General features: G+C 43.0%; 1 protein-coding gene across 1 annotated transcript in view; it reads right to left on the bottom strand.

Moving 5' to 3' along the window:
• LOC100557581 (flavin-containing monooxygenase 1) overlaps window positions 1-15,292 on the bottom strand; it is a 27,259-nt gene extending 11,967 nt beyond the window's left edge. The window contains exons 1-4 of the mRNA XM_062977806.1: window positions 14,297-15,292; window positions 11,135-11,323; window positions 10,720-10,882; window positions 183-325 (exon numbers count right to left, since the gene is read on the bottom strand). Coding sequence (XP_062833876.1) covers window positions 183-325; window positions 10,720-10,882; window positions 11,135-11,323; window positions 14,297-14,428 — 627 coding nt within the window. The 5' untranslated portion in view covers window positions 14,429-15,292. The remainder of the gene's footprint in view (window positions 1-182; window positions 326-10,719; window positions 10,883-11,134; window positions 11,324-14,296) is intronic.

Here is a 15,292-nt window from a genome sequence, read left to right as displayed (position 1 = left end):
TGACGACGAGAGCACAGATATATTTGTGAGAAGCACTCAACATTTCCCAAACTGACACAGAGACATTTTAAGTTGCATCAACATAACAATGTGGTTTTTCTCGTGATTGTTCACATTAGTCAACATACCAGTAACCCAAAATTAGTGAACACACATCTTTTGTTTAAAATGAGAAATGTTACCTTTTTTGCTGTCTGTGTTGCTGCCACTGCAATGTCAACTCCTGAATTCCCCATGCCAATCACAAGTACTCTTTTATCCCTGAATACTTCTGCGTTTTTATAGTGCCGGCTATGAAGATACATGCCATTAAATTTTTCTATACCTGTGTGAAAGTAAAAACATGTCTCAGTGAGATTCCAAATGAAATCTGAAGGAATAGTCGCCCAATTCTATATGGCACATTTTTACTTGGTAATTTTTGTCCATGAAGTGAAGTCTACTCCTAAGTCAATTGTAGTTTTAGTGATTTCTAGTGTCTGTTTGGATCATGATGTCTACATCCTGAAGCGGGGCCTCAGGCCAGCATCTTTGGTTAACCCCCCTATCTACTGCTAACATTAAGGAAGGGGTTTGGGAAATAATAATAACAACAACAACAACAACAGCAGCAGCAACTTCATTTCTACCCCGCCACCATCTCCCTTACAAAGCGCTTGTAATGTAACAATACATATGGTGCAATAAATACAGATGCATAAATATCAAAGGGAAACTTAATTCACATCATGAAAACATAACAATACCACACTAAAATCTATTAACCCTAAAATACACATTAATAAAATGTTATGGTGATTATAGACATAAAATAAACAACAACCAAACAGTCATATAAAGTGCTTTCAGTGAGAAAACCAATAGGTCTACAATTTGAACCTTTTGAGTTCTATATCTATTGGAAAGCTTGGTTAAAGAGCCACGTTTTTAGGTTGGACCAAAAACACTGGAGGGTGGGGGCCAGCCTAATTAATAAGTCAGTTTAAATAATGACACAAAAGTAACATTTATTATAAGAATGATATGGATCTATATAATAAAAACATACAATAATATCAAAAATTATCTCAATGTATATTTTTTAGCTTTGTTGGCACAGTTATTTCAACAACTTCAGTAAAATCAACTGGCTTAGCTAAAAAAAATTTAGTGCACACATTTACTAGATCAGTGGTTCTCAACCTGTGGGTCCCCCTGATATTTTGTTCTTCAACTCCCAGAAATCCTAATAGCTGGTAAACTGGCTGGGATTTCTGGGAGTTGTAGGCCAAAACACCCAGGGACCCACAGGTTGAGAACCACTGTACTAGATGATCAAGTCAATCAACTTGGCATGTTTTTAGGCATTCTTTCAATGAATTTGCCAGCCTGCTGAATGATCTTTTATTGTAAGAAACAGTAGCTGGCACTGTACAATGAACTTTAATGGTGAGGCAGATATTGGCAAATATAACTTGCATTTTTTTGTTGTAAATTTTGTTCAGAAGTCTAGTCAGGGTTCCTTGAGTGCCAGAAAATGTAGACTTGTGCACGGATTTGTTTTCATCCATTTTCTTCGGTACCTTCGGGAGCACACAATTGTAAGGGCCCTCCTGTGATGACCCATGGGCCTTGTAGTCCTGCTCAGGACATTGTAATTCCTGATGAGGAGGAAAACTTGGGTTTTTTACCTTCCCAGTCAGAACTGGATTCCCCTCAGCCAGATCTTTCCCAGGCAGATCTGGGAACCTTGCACCTGCAAGAAAGTTGTCTCCCAGAAGTATGTCAAACAACCCCAGAGCCTACTTCTCCCGTGTTCTTGCGCCGGGAGTTTTGTAAACAACAGAGAAGTTTGGAATCAGCTTCGCGCAGGAGTGCGAGGATTGCAGCTAAGAATGTGGCCAATTAAGACTGCTTCTCGTGAGAATCTTTGGGGAGTCTCACATCTGGTCTCAGAGTTTAGCTTTCGGTTCTGATTCCCAGAGAACTGCTTCGGCGGGAAAGTTAGACTCTATTTAGGTGTTTTACCCGCGTAGTAACTTCGCGGAGTCAATTCGTCAGCCTACGGAGCGAGTTGTGTCTGGACAGCGCGCTCCGATTCAAGCCTCGCTCCTGCTCAAGCCTTGCCCTGCTTTCCAGCCTTCGCCTTGCTTCCCAGCCTTGTTTACCAACGGACTTCGCCTTGTTGCCCAGGACCAATCCTTGCCTTGTATCACGGATTTTACCAAGTTATTCCACGGACCTTGTTCTTGTTCCTAGTTACCTTGTTCCACGTTTTAAGCCTTGTTTCAAGTATCAAGTTATTTCCTAGCCTTGCTCAAGTTTATGGACTAAAGGACCTTGTCATCTCCCCTCACTTTGCCTGGCAAAGTGAGTGTTTCGGTTATTGGATTACAACTTTGGACCTTAATATTTCATATTGGACATCGCTTTTTTGGACTAATTTAGACCTTTCCTGAAAGGTCTGCTTTTGGACTATTTCATATACTTGCTTTTATTAACTTTATATATTCCTTCAATAAAGATATTAGTTAGATTCTGGCCTCTGTGTTTGGTTATTGGTGCCTTTGCAACCTGGGTCGTGACAGTTTGACTCCGCCACCCATAAGCACCAATTAACCAAGGCCAGAATGTCTACCGGAACCGTGCCGGGTGGGCAGCCGCTTACCTACACCATCGACAAGGATGAGGTGGATCGCATCCGCGACAGACTCAACGCCCAGGATGGAGAAATAAAGGGCTTGCGGGAGCGCGGAATCCGCCTCCCGGCCATGGCGTTGCCTACCAAGTTTACTGGAGAAGCTTCTAAGGTTCATGTTTTCCGTCGCCAATGTCAAGCTTATCTAGAGGCCCGTGATGCCGAGTTTCCCCAAGAAGACATCAAAGTGGCGTGGGTTTACAGTCTTCTAGACGGGCCAGCGGCCAATTGGGCGACGGCACTGTTCGACCAAGCCTCTCCACACCTAAGATCAGCGCAACACTTCTTGGACCACCTCAAGGAGACTTGGGGAATCGAGGACAATTTGGAGGCAGCCGGTCACAAACTCCGTCGCCTTTTCCAAGGAGACAGACCAATGTCTCAGTATATAGCCGAGTTCCGAGTGCTGGCCCACAACACCGGCTGGAACGATGTAGCCCTCAGAGGACAATTCCGGGAGGGTCTCAACATTGAAATGCTGGAAGAAATCTCCAAGGTGGATCCTCCCCAGACCCTCGAGGCACTCATTGATCAATGTTTACGGGCTGAAGTCATGATTGCCAACAGGAAACAGTGGGTTCGAGGCCAGGGCAGTAGAGCCGGGGCAAAACCCCCCGCTCCCACCAGCGTTCAGCCACGTCCAGTGTGGAGACCCCCACCGCCAACCCCATACCCCAGAGGAGGCGAGGAGGTGCCGATGCAGTTGGGCAATGTGCGTCCCAGACTGGATGCCGCCGAGAAGGCCCGTCGTCAACGCTTTAACCTCTGTTGGTACTGCGGGAATGGGGGCCACTTCGCCAGAGAGTGCCCAGCCAAAGGGAAGCCTGCCGCCCGTCTTGCGGCGGCGTCCTCCACGGAGACGAAGGCGTCTGAGCCGACTGGCACACAGCCGGCGGGGGAAGCCAACGACCGGGTGTAGAGAGGCTCGCCAACCCGGTCAAAAAATCTATTCAAGAGCCGCCAACCGGGGTCCTGTTCCTTCTCGTGGTCACATTATGGTCAGCAAAAAGGGGACCCGTCATGATCCACGCCATGATAGACTCTGGAGCTACCAACAATTTCATTGATAGAGAGTATGCCGACTCTCTGGGATTACAATATCATGATTTCAAGAATGCCCGTGTGGTGCAAGCCATAGACGGCCGCCCCCTCAAGACGGGCCCCGTAAGTCAGTGGTCGGAACCCACCAGGATGTGGATAAGGGAACATATGGAAGAGATTTCCTTCTTTGTTACCGAGGTTCCCCATTTCCCTGTGATTTTGGGTATCCCATGGCTGACTCTCCACGACCCTAACATCTCCTGGTCCAACAGAGAACTGCAGTTTGCTTCACCGTATTGCCAAAACCATTGCCTCGTAGCCAAGGTCTGCCATGCCACAGACACCGAGCCCATCATCACCTTGCCAAAGAAGTACTCCGAGTATTGGGATGTATTCAATGAGAAAGAAGCCGAAAAATTACCCCCACATAGACCTTATGACTGTGCCATTGACTTGGTGGAGGGGGCCCCGATCCCGCGAGGGCATCTCTACTCCCTGACCGAACCAGAGCAAGAAGCTCTCAGGGAATTCATAGAGACAAACCTTCGCAAGGGATTCATCAGACCCTCTCAATCCCCAGCCGCCTCCCCAGTGATGTTTGTGAAGAAGAAGTCAGGGGAACTACGCTTGGTGGTGGACTACAGAGCATTGAACAATATCACCAAGCGGAACAGCTATCCCCTGCCCTTAATCTCGGATCTACTGGATCGGCTTCGAGGAGCCAAGGTTTACACCAAGCTGGATCTTCGGGGGGCTTACAACTTAGTTCGCATCAGGGAAGGGGACGAGTGGAAGACCGCCTTCCAGACCAAATTCGGATTATTCGAGTCCCGAGTTATGAATTTCGGTTTATGCGGAGCTCCCGCAACGTTCCAGCATTTTGTCAATGACATTTTTCAGGACTATCTAGACAGGTTCTTGATAATCTACCTGGACGATTTTTTGGTGTTTTCTAGATCACAATCAGAACATGAGAACCACGTCAAAATGGTGTTACAACGACTGCGGGATCATGGACTTTATGCCAAGCTGGAAAAATGCGCCTTTGATCTACAAGAGGTAGATTTCCTTGGTTACCGCATCTCGCCTCTAGGGCTTTCCATGGATCCAGCCAAGGTTTCAGCAGTATTGGAATGGCGGGCGCCAACTAACAAGAAAGAGGTGCAGCGTTTCTTGGGGTTCGCGAACTATTACCGCAAGTTCATTCCAGATTTTGCCCGCTGGTCCGACCCCATCACTAGCTGCATCCGTGGAAAGCAGCCTTTCCGCTGGACTGATCAAGCAGAGAAAGGGTTCCAGCAACTAAAGAAACTATTCACCTCCCAGCCAATTCTACAGCACCCAAATCCTGGAACCCCTTTTGTTGTGCAAGCGGACGCCTCTGATGTGGCAATTGGGGCTGTACTCCTACAACCGGTGGGAGATCACCTCCATCCCTGTGCCTTTTACTCTCGTCAACTAACCACACCAGAGAGGAATTACACCATTTGGGAAAAAGAACTACTGGCCATAAAGGCAGCCTTTGAAACTTGGAGACATTGGCTAGAAGGGGCCAAATTTCCCATTGAAGTCCATACTGATCATCGTAATCTAGAACATCTAAGAACTGCCCGCAAACTGAATCAGAGGCAGCAACGTTGGGCTTTATTCTTCGAACGTTTCAACTTCCAGATTCATTACGTGACCCCAGCCCAGACCAAGCAAGCAGACGCCCTGTCACGTAAACCGGAATACGCTGCAGGACGTAAGGAGACCTTTGAATCCCAACTATTACAACCCGAGAACTTTGCCACGCTCACAGTGGGGAACACCAAATCCATTTCCATTGGTTCAACTTCCTCTACTCCAGAACCCATCTGTGCTCAAGAAATCAGGGCTAGTCAGCAAGCAGATGCCTGGGCGCAGGACCAACTTCGCCAAGGTCTGCATTTTCCCTTTTCGCTTAAAGATGGGCTGCTTTGCTATAGAAATCATGTTTATATCCCACCCGGACCGGGCAGGGAAAAAGCGCTTCGTCTGTGTCATGACTGCAAACCAGCAGGACACTTCGGACTATTTAAAACCATGCATCTGATCCTAAGGGATTTTTGGTGGCCCAAGATCCGCAAGGATGTGGAAAAATATGTCAACACCTGCCCAGTATGTCAGCGCTCCAAGATAAGAAGGGAGAAGCCCTCAGGGCTTTTACACCCCCTTCCTACCCCATCTCGCCCATGGGAAATAATTTCTGCGGATTTCATCACTGACCTACCACCTTCCTGTGGATTCACCACGATCTTAGTGGTGGTGGACCTTTTCACCAAGTTAGCCCATTTCATTCCCTGCGAAGGCCTCCCCACGGCCAAAGAGACTGCGGATCTATTCCTTCAACATGTTTTCAGACTACATGGATTGCCCAAGAGTTTAGTCACAGACCGTGGATCTCAATTCACCTCTCGTTTTTGGAAGGCACTACAAAAACTATTGGGCATAGACTCTCGCTTATCTTCAGCTCATCATCCCCAAACAGATGGGCAAACGGAGCGCACCAATGCCACTTTAGAGCAGTATCTTCGCTGTTATGTAAATTACCAACAGGACAATTGGGCTTCTCTGTTACCACTGTCAGAGTTTGCCTACAACAATGGAGTTCAAGCTTCTACAAAAGAAACGCCGTTCTTTGCAAACTACGGCTTCCATCCACGTTTCTTTCCCCCTGTCATTGAAACTTCAGAAGTTCCCGCAGCAGAGGATTGGCTGCAGGAACTCACAGCGGTGCAACAACTTTTGCTCCAGCAACTGGACCAAGCCAAGGAGGACTATAAACGCCACGCTGACAAACACCGCCAGCCGGGCCCTGAAATCAAGGTAGGAGAACGGGTTTTTCTGTCCACTCGCTTTCTGCCCTCCCACCGCCCTTGCCGGAAGTTAGATGCCCGTTTCATTGGCCCCTATCCAGTGGTGGCGCAATTAAACCCCGTGACTTTCAAACTCCAACTTCCGCGTTCAATGCGCATTCACCCAGTGTTTCACCGTTCCCTGCTCCTTCCGGCGGATGGTATGCGTCCTGATACAGACCAACCGGCCCCCCCTCCTGTTTTGATGAATGGGGAGGAGGAGTTCGAGGTTGAGGACATTTTGGATTCTCGCTTTCATCGCCGCCGCCTACAATATCTCATTGACTGGGTGGGTTTTGGCCCTGAGGAACGCTCTTGGGAAGACGCCTCCACAGTCCATGCTCCTGATCTAACCCGCCGCTTTCATCAGACCTATCCCGCCAAGCCGCGACCTCGCGCCTCGGGGAGAGGGCCCCAGTTTGGGAGGGGCCTTGAGGAGGGGGATAGTGTGATGACCCATGGGCCTTGTAGTCCTGCTCAGGACATTGTAATTCCTGATGAGGAGGAAAACTTGGGTTTTTTACCTTCCCAGTCAGAACTGGATTCCCCTCAGCCAGATCTTTCCCAGGCAGATCTGGGAACCTTGCACCTGCAAGAAAGTTGTCTCCCAGAAGTATGTCAAACAACCCCAGAGCCTACTTCTCCCGTGTTCTTGCGCCGGGAGTTTTGTAAACAACAGAGAAGTTTGGAATCAGCTTCGCGCAGGAGTGCGAGGATTGCAGCTAAGAATGTGGCCAATTAAGACTGCTTCTCGTGAGAATCTTTGGGGAGTCTCACATCTGGTCTCAGAGTTTAGCTTTCGGTTCTGATTCCCAGAGAACTGCTTCGGCGGGAAAGTTAGACTCTATTTAGGTGTTTTACCCGCGTAGTAACTTCGCGGAGTCAATTCGTCAGCCTACGGAGCGAGTTGTGTCTGGACAGCGCGCTCCGATTCAAGCCTCGCTCCTGCTCAAGCCTTGCCCTGCTTTCCAGCCTTCGCCTTGCTTCCCAGCCTTGTTTACCAACGGACTTCGCCTTGTTGCCCAGGACCAATCCTTGCCTTGTATCACGGATTTTACCAAGTTATTCCACGGACCTTGTTCTTGTTCCTAGTTACCTTGTTCCACGTTTTAAGCCTTGTTTCAAGTATCAAGTTATTTCCTAGCCTTGCTCAAGTTTATGGACTAAAGGACCTTGTCATCTCCCCTCACTTTGCCTGGCAAAGTGAGTGTTTCGGTTATTGGATTACAACTTTGGACCTTAATATTTCATATTGGACATCGCTTTTTTGGACTAATTTAGACCTTTCCTGAAAGGTCTGCTTTTGGACTATTTCATATACTTGCTTTTATTAACTTTATATATTCCTTCAATAAAGATATTAGTTAGATTCTGGCCTCTGTGTTTGGTTATTGGTGCCTTTGCAACCTGGGTCGTGACACCTCCCAATATAAAAATCCACCCACAACAAAAGCAAGTGGGAGCCAATCTCAGCTCCTCCTGCCCTATTCAGCATCACAATTTAATCTTTTTTATTAATTCCAGCAAACAAAATGAAAACCCTCATTTCCTGAAAACTTCTACCACCTAGTTACCTCTCCTCTACTAGAAAGTAGAAACAGCTCTAAGGAAGTATTAATGCCAAAGCAGAAAGGAGATTGAAGTGTGCCAAGAAAAAAGAGGGTTTTTTTAAGGTTGCCCAGGGAGGATAGCTCCAGGAGGTCATCACTCTTCCTTATCTGGAAGTGGGAAGACTCCTTAAAATCCCTTGAAAAGAGTATGTGATACCCGGGAGTGAAAGTGCGCACGCCTGCCTGCAACACCTCTCCTCTCCTCCTTTAGAATAGGAAACAGTTCAAATGCCTAAAATGATGAGAAGAAGAGCCCCACACACACCCATAATGGGCCAGATAGAATCTATTAGCTCCCCAGAGCAAAAACAGATTTCAGGAGGCTCCTGAAATAACGGATCAGGATCCCACCGAAACCCGGGACACCGAAACAGATTGTGGTTTACCCAGATTGCACAAGCCTACCAGAAACTGTTCACTTTTAAGGGGAACAATTTCATGTAGTAAGTCTCTGACAGATCTTTCTCATATGTATTTACAGGTTTTATTATTTTTGTGGTAAGTTGAGCAATAGTTCTGGAAGTTCAGTATGTTTCTACATATGTTACATAGACACAGAACACCGTACTGAACTCTAACGCATCATAACAAATCAGCCCAAGTCTTATAAAATAAGTGAATTCCATATATTTGACCGTAGCTATAAAATGCATTTTCAAAAGAAGCTGCTAGACACCTGTGTCACAATCTAAATAAATTCTTTTCCCAAAGTAGAGAGTTCATTTTGCCTTGTCTACTTGTCCACCTCTTCCAACCTATGCCAACAAAATTTAAAGACACAATCCACCCAGTAATTGCTTTCTGTGGTATGCTGCATTTTTAATTGTGTTCACAAATTTGAGATTTGAATCAAAAAGTGATTTTTTAAAAAGTGTATCAAAACAGGCACGTATTGTCCTTTGGCATAAATCAGAGTATGAATGATGATAAACCAGAAAGACAAAACAAATTGCTAATGACAGGATCATTTAATGTGCCTAATAAAATCATTATTTTTAGTTGGATAGACAACACAAAAATCAATACAGGCAGCCCTCGAGTTACAAACATCTTACTTACAAATGACCCATCATTAAGAACGGGGGGGAGGGGGGGACAATAGGAAATGAGAGTAATCTACCCCTCAGAAGGGAAATTCGCTCCTGAAAGAGTAATTATCATGGGGGAAAGGTCTCGCCACTGAAGCTTGATCACCAATCCTTGTTTCCACAACAAGCCATATCAGTCCCTGCTGCTTTAGAATTGAGTCTGTCTACATACATTGTACCATTTCAGATGGTGGAACCACACAATTAAATAATCCCACCTTCATTAAAAAAGAAGGTTTCTAAACAGAGAAAGATAACATAATAGAAACAAGGATTTAAGCTTGAATCTCCACTTGGCAGGGATTCTGTTTCAGGATGACCTGATTGGAATAGTGATATATGCACATTGTCCCATAAAATAATACAGTGTGATCCAACCTGCAGCCCGCAGGCCGCATGCAGCCCACTAATTCATTTTTGTTGGCCCTTGCCCTTCTTACTGGAAAAATGTTTTAATTTAACATTTGGAAAAAAAAATCATTTACGCTTCTTACTGCTTTAAGTTTTCTTTCTGGAATGTCTCTGGCCCTCACATTCCTATACTAAAGTTTGATTGGCTCTCGGGTAACTAAAGGTTGGACAACACTGATATAATAGAGGACATTTATCAACAACTTTTGAGCAAGAATACAAAATAAACACGTTTATACACTTTTTTAGAAAGACAAAAACAACTTCTATTTGATAGGTGTACATCTATGATGCAATAAGGGTCTTTGGGCCATAATAAAATGTTGATTGATTGATTGATAGAAACACATAGAAACAATATGTGTTTTGCATATGCATTTGTTTGTATGAAGTGAAGACTGAACTTGCAAGTAAACAATGTACACCATAACAAACATTCCAAAAAACAAAACTATACCTGCATTTTTCTTTGTGCCAACCAAAATGTCACAAAATCACATGCAAGCTTTTAAATTCTTCAGAACTAGTCATGAGAGCAAATGTTAAACAAAGTTGGATGATATGGAGCTTTGCTTGTCATTGAAAAAATCTATATTCAGTCAAAGATGTATCATGTGAATACAGAATTTAAATGCACATGCTGCATTTGAGGCACAGCTACAGCCATGCTACTTGGATTCACACTGTGGCTAAATGCAGACTTTGGCCCTTTCTACACTGTCCTTATATCCCAGGATCTGATCCCAGACTATCTCTTTATCCCAGATTATATGGCAGTGGAGACTTACATAATCCAGTTCAAAGCAAATAACGTGGTATCAGATCCTAGGATCTTACAACAGTGTAGAAGGGATCTTTGTGGCTTCAACATGAAGTCAAGTTCTACCACCATTCCAAATTCTGGAGAGTGTAGAACCTTGTTCATTATATTGTGACATTTTGATTGGTTTTAATGGAGATATTGCCAGAATGTGAATTTTGGAAATAAACAGATGGACATTAAAAAAGAACTTTACCAGGAAAAGAAGTGAGTGGCATCATAGGGTAAGTTAGGTAACTAGTGCAAACCATCACAGCATCAAAGATGGCTGACTTCTGCTCCCCTTTGGTCTCTGTGATAACATCCCATTGGCCAGTGACAGCGAAGTCAGGACACTTCCTAATGTTGATCACTTTAGTCTGAAACATTTACATAAAATAATCATGATTAACATTCTGGAAAGGAGTATGGTCAGCTGAATAAAGAAATATGGCTTCCTTCAATCATTAACATCTTTCCCAACTAGAAATATGCATGATCATCTGAGTGGGCAAGCCATTCTCAGTTGTATTCATGGAATTGCCTCGCTCTCTGAAATGCAATAATACAGGGACAGTTATATTTAAAAAATTAAAATATGATTTTCTGCTGTCAATTTTGATAAAGCTTACTTTGAACTGAATGTGTCTCCGTAGATCGAAATGTTTTGTATACATAGCCAGATATTCCAGAAGCCTGGCATTGGGCAAAAAGACAGGAAAATCTTCTGGGTACGGGAAGTCTGAAAAGGCTGACATCTCTTTAGAAGCGTTACTGACCAATGATTTGTAGATGCTGGGTCTTCCTTCTTCAACATTTTCCTATATATACAGTAGAACAAGTAAGTTTATCATAGTTTGTTATATTGCCTTTTAAACCAACAAACACTTCTCTGGCTTCTCTGCTTTGAAATATATTAGAAGGGAATATTTCTGTCTTATGCTATTAAGTTAGAAACAATAATAATATACTTTATTTATATTCCGCTTCTCCCCGAGAGGACTCAGAGCAGATTGCAGAATACATATATGGCAAACATTCAATACTGTTATGCAATTAACAACAAAGACAGTACATAGACAGAGGCTAGGCTTCCTTTTTTTCATCTCTGTTATCTGGAGGCTGTACTCAACTCTGCCATGGGTGTTGCAGAATTTCATTTGGAAGTAGGTAAAGAAAGCAACACTCAAAGCACCACACTATGGGGAGATTCTGTTGTTACATTTTCCATGCCAAGGAGCCTGTTGTCCATGGACGCCTTCCTGATCGAATTGCTGACATGTTTTTTCAGTGTGCCTTTTACCTCACTGCCAAAGCGGTACCTATTTATCTACTCACAATGCTGTTTTCGAACTGCTAGGTAAGCAGAAGCTAGGGCTAATGACGGGAGCTCACCCCGACCCGCAACTTGAACTGCTGACCTTCCAGTCAACAAGATTTGTCTGTAGCTGGCGGTTTAACCCGCTGTGCTAACGGGGGCCCCCAAGTAGATATCTAACAATATAATGTGAATGCTCATTTCTTTTAGTTTTGCTTGTTTTTCCTTTATAATTGATTTGATTGCTTCTTCACATAAGATGCATATATTAAACAATAAGTATGTGCCATATTTCACCACATAATAGTCATACTTTTGTCCCTTTTTTGGAAAAAGGGGTGTAACCATTACATGAGGAAATAACATTGGTGCCTCATGGCTGCTGATAAGTTTCCACTCCTAATTCAAAGTGTAGGTTATGACTTATAAATCCCTATATGGTTCGGGTCCTGCCTATCTTCGGGACTGTATCTCCCCCTATGAACCAGTGTGGGCTCTAAGATATGCCAGGGAGGCCCTCTTCTTGCTCCCCACCACTGTCACAAGCACGGTTTGTGGGGACAAGAGAAAGGGCCTCAGTGGGGCCCCCAACTTTGGAACTCCCTCCCAAGGGAGATTAGGCAAGCCCCCACGTTGTCCTCCTTTTGCAGAGAATTGAAAACCTGGATGTTTCAGCTTGCATTTGAGAACGCCTAGTCCCTAGTTATAAATGCCTAGTCCCTAGGTTCCCTGATAATATTTGTTCTCTGCACTTCATCCAATATCCGGCCCTATGGTAAGCTATTTGCACGATCTCATACCTGGCCCTTTTATACCATTGTACTACTGGCTATTGGTTTTGTTGAGCATTGTTTTGATTGAGTTCAAATGCTGCTGTTTTAAATATTTATGTTTTATTTAATTGCACTTTTATCTGGATTGTTATTTTTACTATGTTCTTATTTCAATTGTGTTTTTGCTTTAATCAATTGCTTTGTATTTATGTCTCTATATATGTTGTCCCATATGTAAACCTGTCCTTCGGGGAGAAGGTGGTGAGGTATAAGAATAAAGTCATTATTATTATTATTATTGACGCAAAGACAGAGTATGAACAACAAACAAGATGTATATGCTGGATTTCATATCACAAAATCATAAGTCGAACACTTCCCAAGAGTTTAGGACTGTGTGATCGTCGCTTCAGACTTATTCTTATTCTTATTCTTATTATCATTTTACCTCTGAGCTAAAGAGATGGGAGAAAGAGCTCGATGTTCATTTTAATTGCCTTTGAGAGGGCAAGGGATTCGGGAGAATTTTGCATTTTTTATTGTTTAAACCTACCATCAATGATTACACAAGGAAAGGAAAAATACATTTTAAGACCTAGAAAGGGGACGCTCGACGATTATGCAATTGCGACTATTAAGCAATGAAACATGGTATGTGTACATTTACATGTAATTAGGTTTGTATTTAATTTACTTTCCCAACTTCTGAAGGCCAAAGTAAATGAACAAACAAAAAAGCAAATATGAAATATGAACCCTAAAAGCAATGATTAGAAACATCAACAACAAGAAATAAAGAGGGGAGTACCAAAGCAAAATAGAAGAATATTAAGTATTAAAAACAGTAGTTAATGTCTGGAGAACAAGATAATAACTATTACTACTACTACTACTAATTTATTTTTGTACCCTGTCTCCATCTCACCAAAGGGACTTGGGGCTTATATATGGCACAAGGTGCCTAAAACAACGCATAAAATAAACACACAGTACAATACAAAATAAAACCACTAGTATATAAACAACAATGTGAACTCAGAGCAGTGCCAATAACCTATAGTGTCATCTATAGTGTCAAGATTGCTTTTTGCTTGTACCCAAAGCCCATAGAGGTGCTTGGCAAGGTTTTCTAAAGAGGGTGTTTCACAGAAGGGTGCTATCTCTTAGCAAGACCATCTCTATAGTGCTCACCTCATTGTTAGTTGTGGTATCTGATAGGGGAGAAAATAATCCTTCAAGCCATTGAGAGCTTTAAAGCATAAAACCAAATCTTTAAATTTGATACAGAAACCACTGGGCGCCAGTGCAGATGAATAGGCAGAATCTAAACTTATCAGTATACTCCATGCTAGTTTTGAGTAATGCAAGTTTCCATACCATTATCAAAGACAACACCTGTAGCTTTTGGGCTCATAGCATCTAAAACACATAGATTTAATTATATAGCATAAAATACAAAAGGTTAGGAAATATATTCACTTCTTCACTTCACTTTATTTCTTAATTAGTCGCTCTCCACCAGAGTGCTCCAAGCGACTTACAATTTAAAATATCATTCCACAATATAAAAAACATTCAACATAAAAACATTCAACATAAAAACATTCAACATAAAAACATTTCAACAGTGACTATTTGGCAAATTAGATCTGATTTACTTAAATGCACAACCAAATTGTATTGTATCTGATGCCACAACTTACTGTGTATTGCCAAATTCCCCCAATGTCATCACTCCTCTCAAAGCAGGTAGGCTTCAGTCCTTCATCCAAGCAGCATTTGAGGGAAGCTAGTCCACTTGGACCAGCTCCGACTATTGCTACTGTTTTGGGCATGGTCTCTTGAAACAGAGAAAAAGAAAAATACACCCTGAGAATATTCAACCCCTCTGATCTTTTTTAATGAATGGAGTGTAAGTGTAATCAATTCTCAAATGTCTGCTTTCCACATCCCATGTAGGAGGGAAGCTTTTTAAGAAACTCTAAACCTGTTCAGAAAAAAATGTCCAGCCATTCACACCATTCTTTGATCAAAAAGGTTAGGCCCCCCTGCCAGCCCCTCCAATCACAACAACCTGGGAGTCTGTGAGATATGTTTATTGAGTATACACAAGTCTTAAATACCTTTCAGCTAACAGGAAGAGGAACATTCCTTGAACACAACTATTTATGTTTATCTGTGCTACTCTCATACCTTACATAATTCATCATGTTTAAACCTAGGATCACATACTTTTCTTATCTAGGTTATTCAGGCAGAGTTCATGAGCAGGAAAAAATACACAAAAATGATTGAAGATATACAACAAGGAGATAGCTCACATAAGCTTTTCAACCACACATCTAAATCTCAGTTTCTGGAGCATGTATATATACTTACTCACAGGACATTTAGTAAAAAGTGTATATTCTTAATCTGGAGTCTGTATCATGGATAATTTGGCTCTTACATCACACACATTTTCTGGAATTCAATATATGGTCCAATATTTGAAAGTCAGAAAGGTTATGAACATTCAGTACTGTTCCTGTTGTGACTCGGCTGGAACCTCAGATTGACTCTGATGAGGATGATGGGATTCAGGTTCAAAATCAGGTTCAAAATGTCCCTGTTGTAGAAGATGAGGAACAGGGAGTGCAAGTTCATTTTCCCACAGCAAGGAATGATGTTGATGATACTGAAACTAGCCAGGTGCAAAT

The sequence above is a fragment of the Anolis carolinensis genome, chromosome 4, assembly GCF_035594765.1.
Source record: "Anolis carolinensis isolate JA03-04 chromosome 4, rAnoCar3.1.pri, whole genome shotgun sequence".
Classification (NCBI taxonomy): domain Eukaryota; kingdom Metazoa; phylum Chordata; class Lepidosauria; order Squamata; family Dactyloidae; genus Anolis; species Anolis carolinensis.
This window is presented reverse-complemented; position numbering and strand designations above follow the sequence as displayed.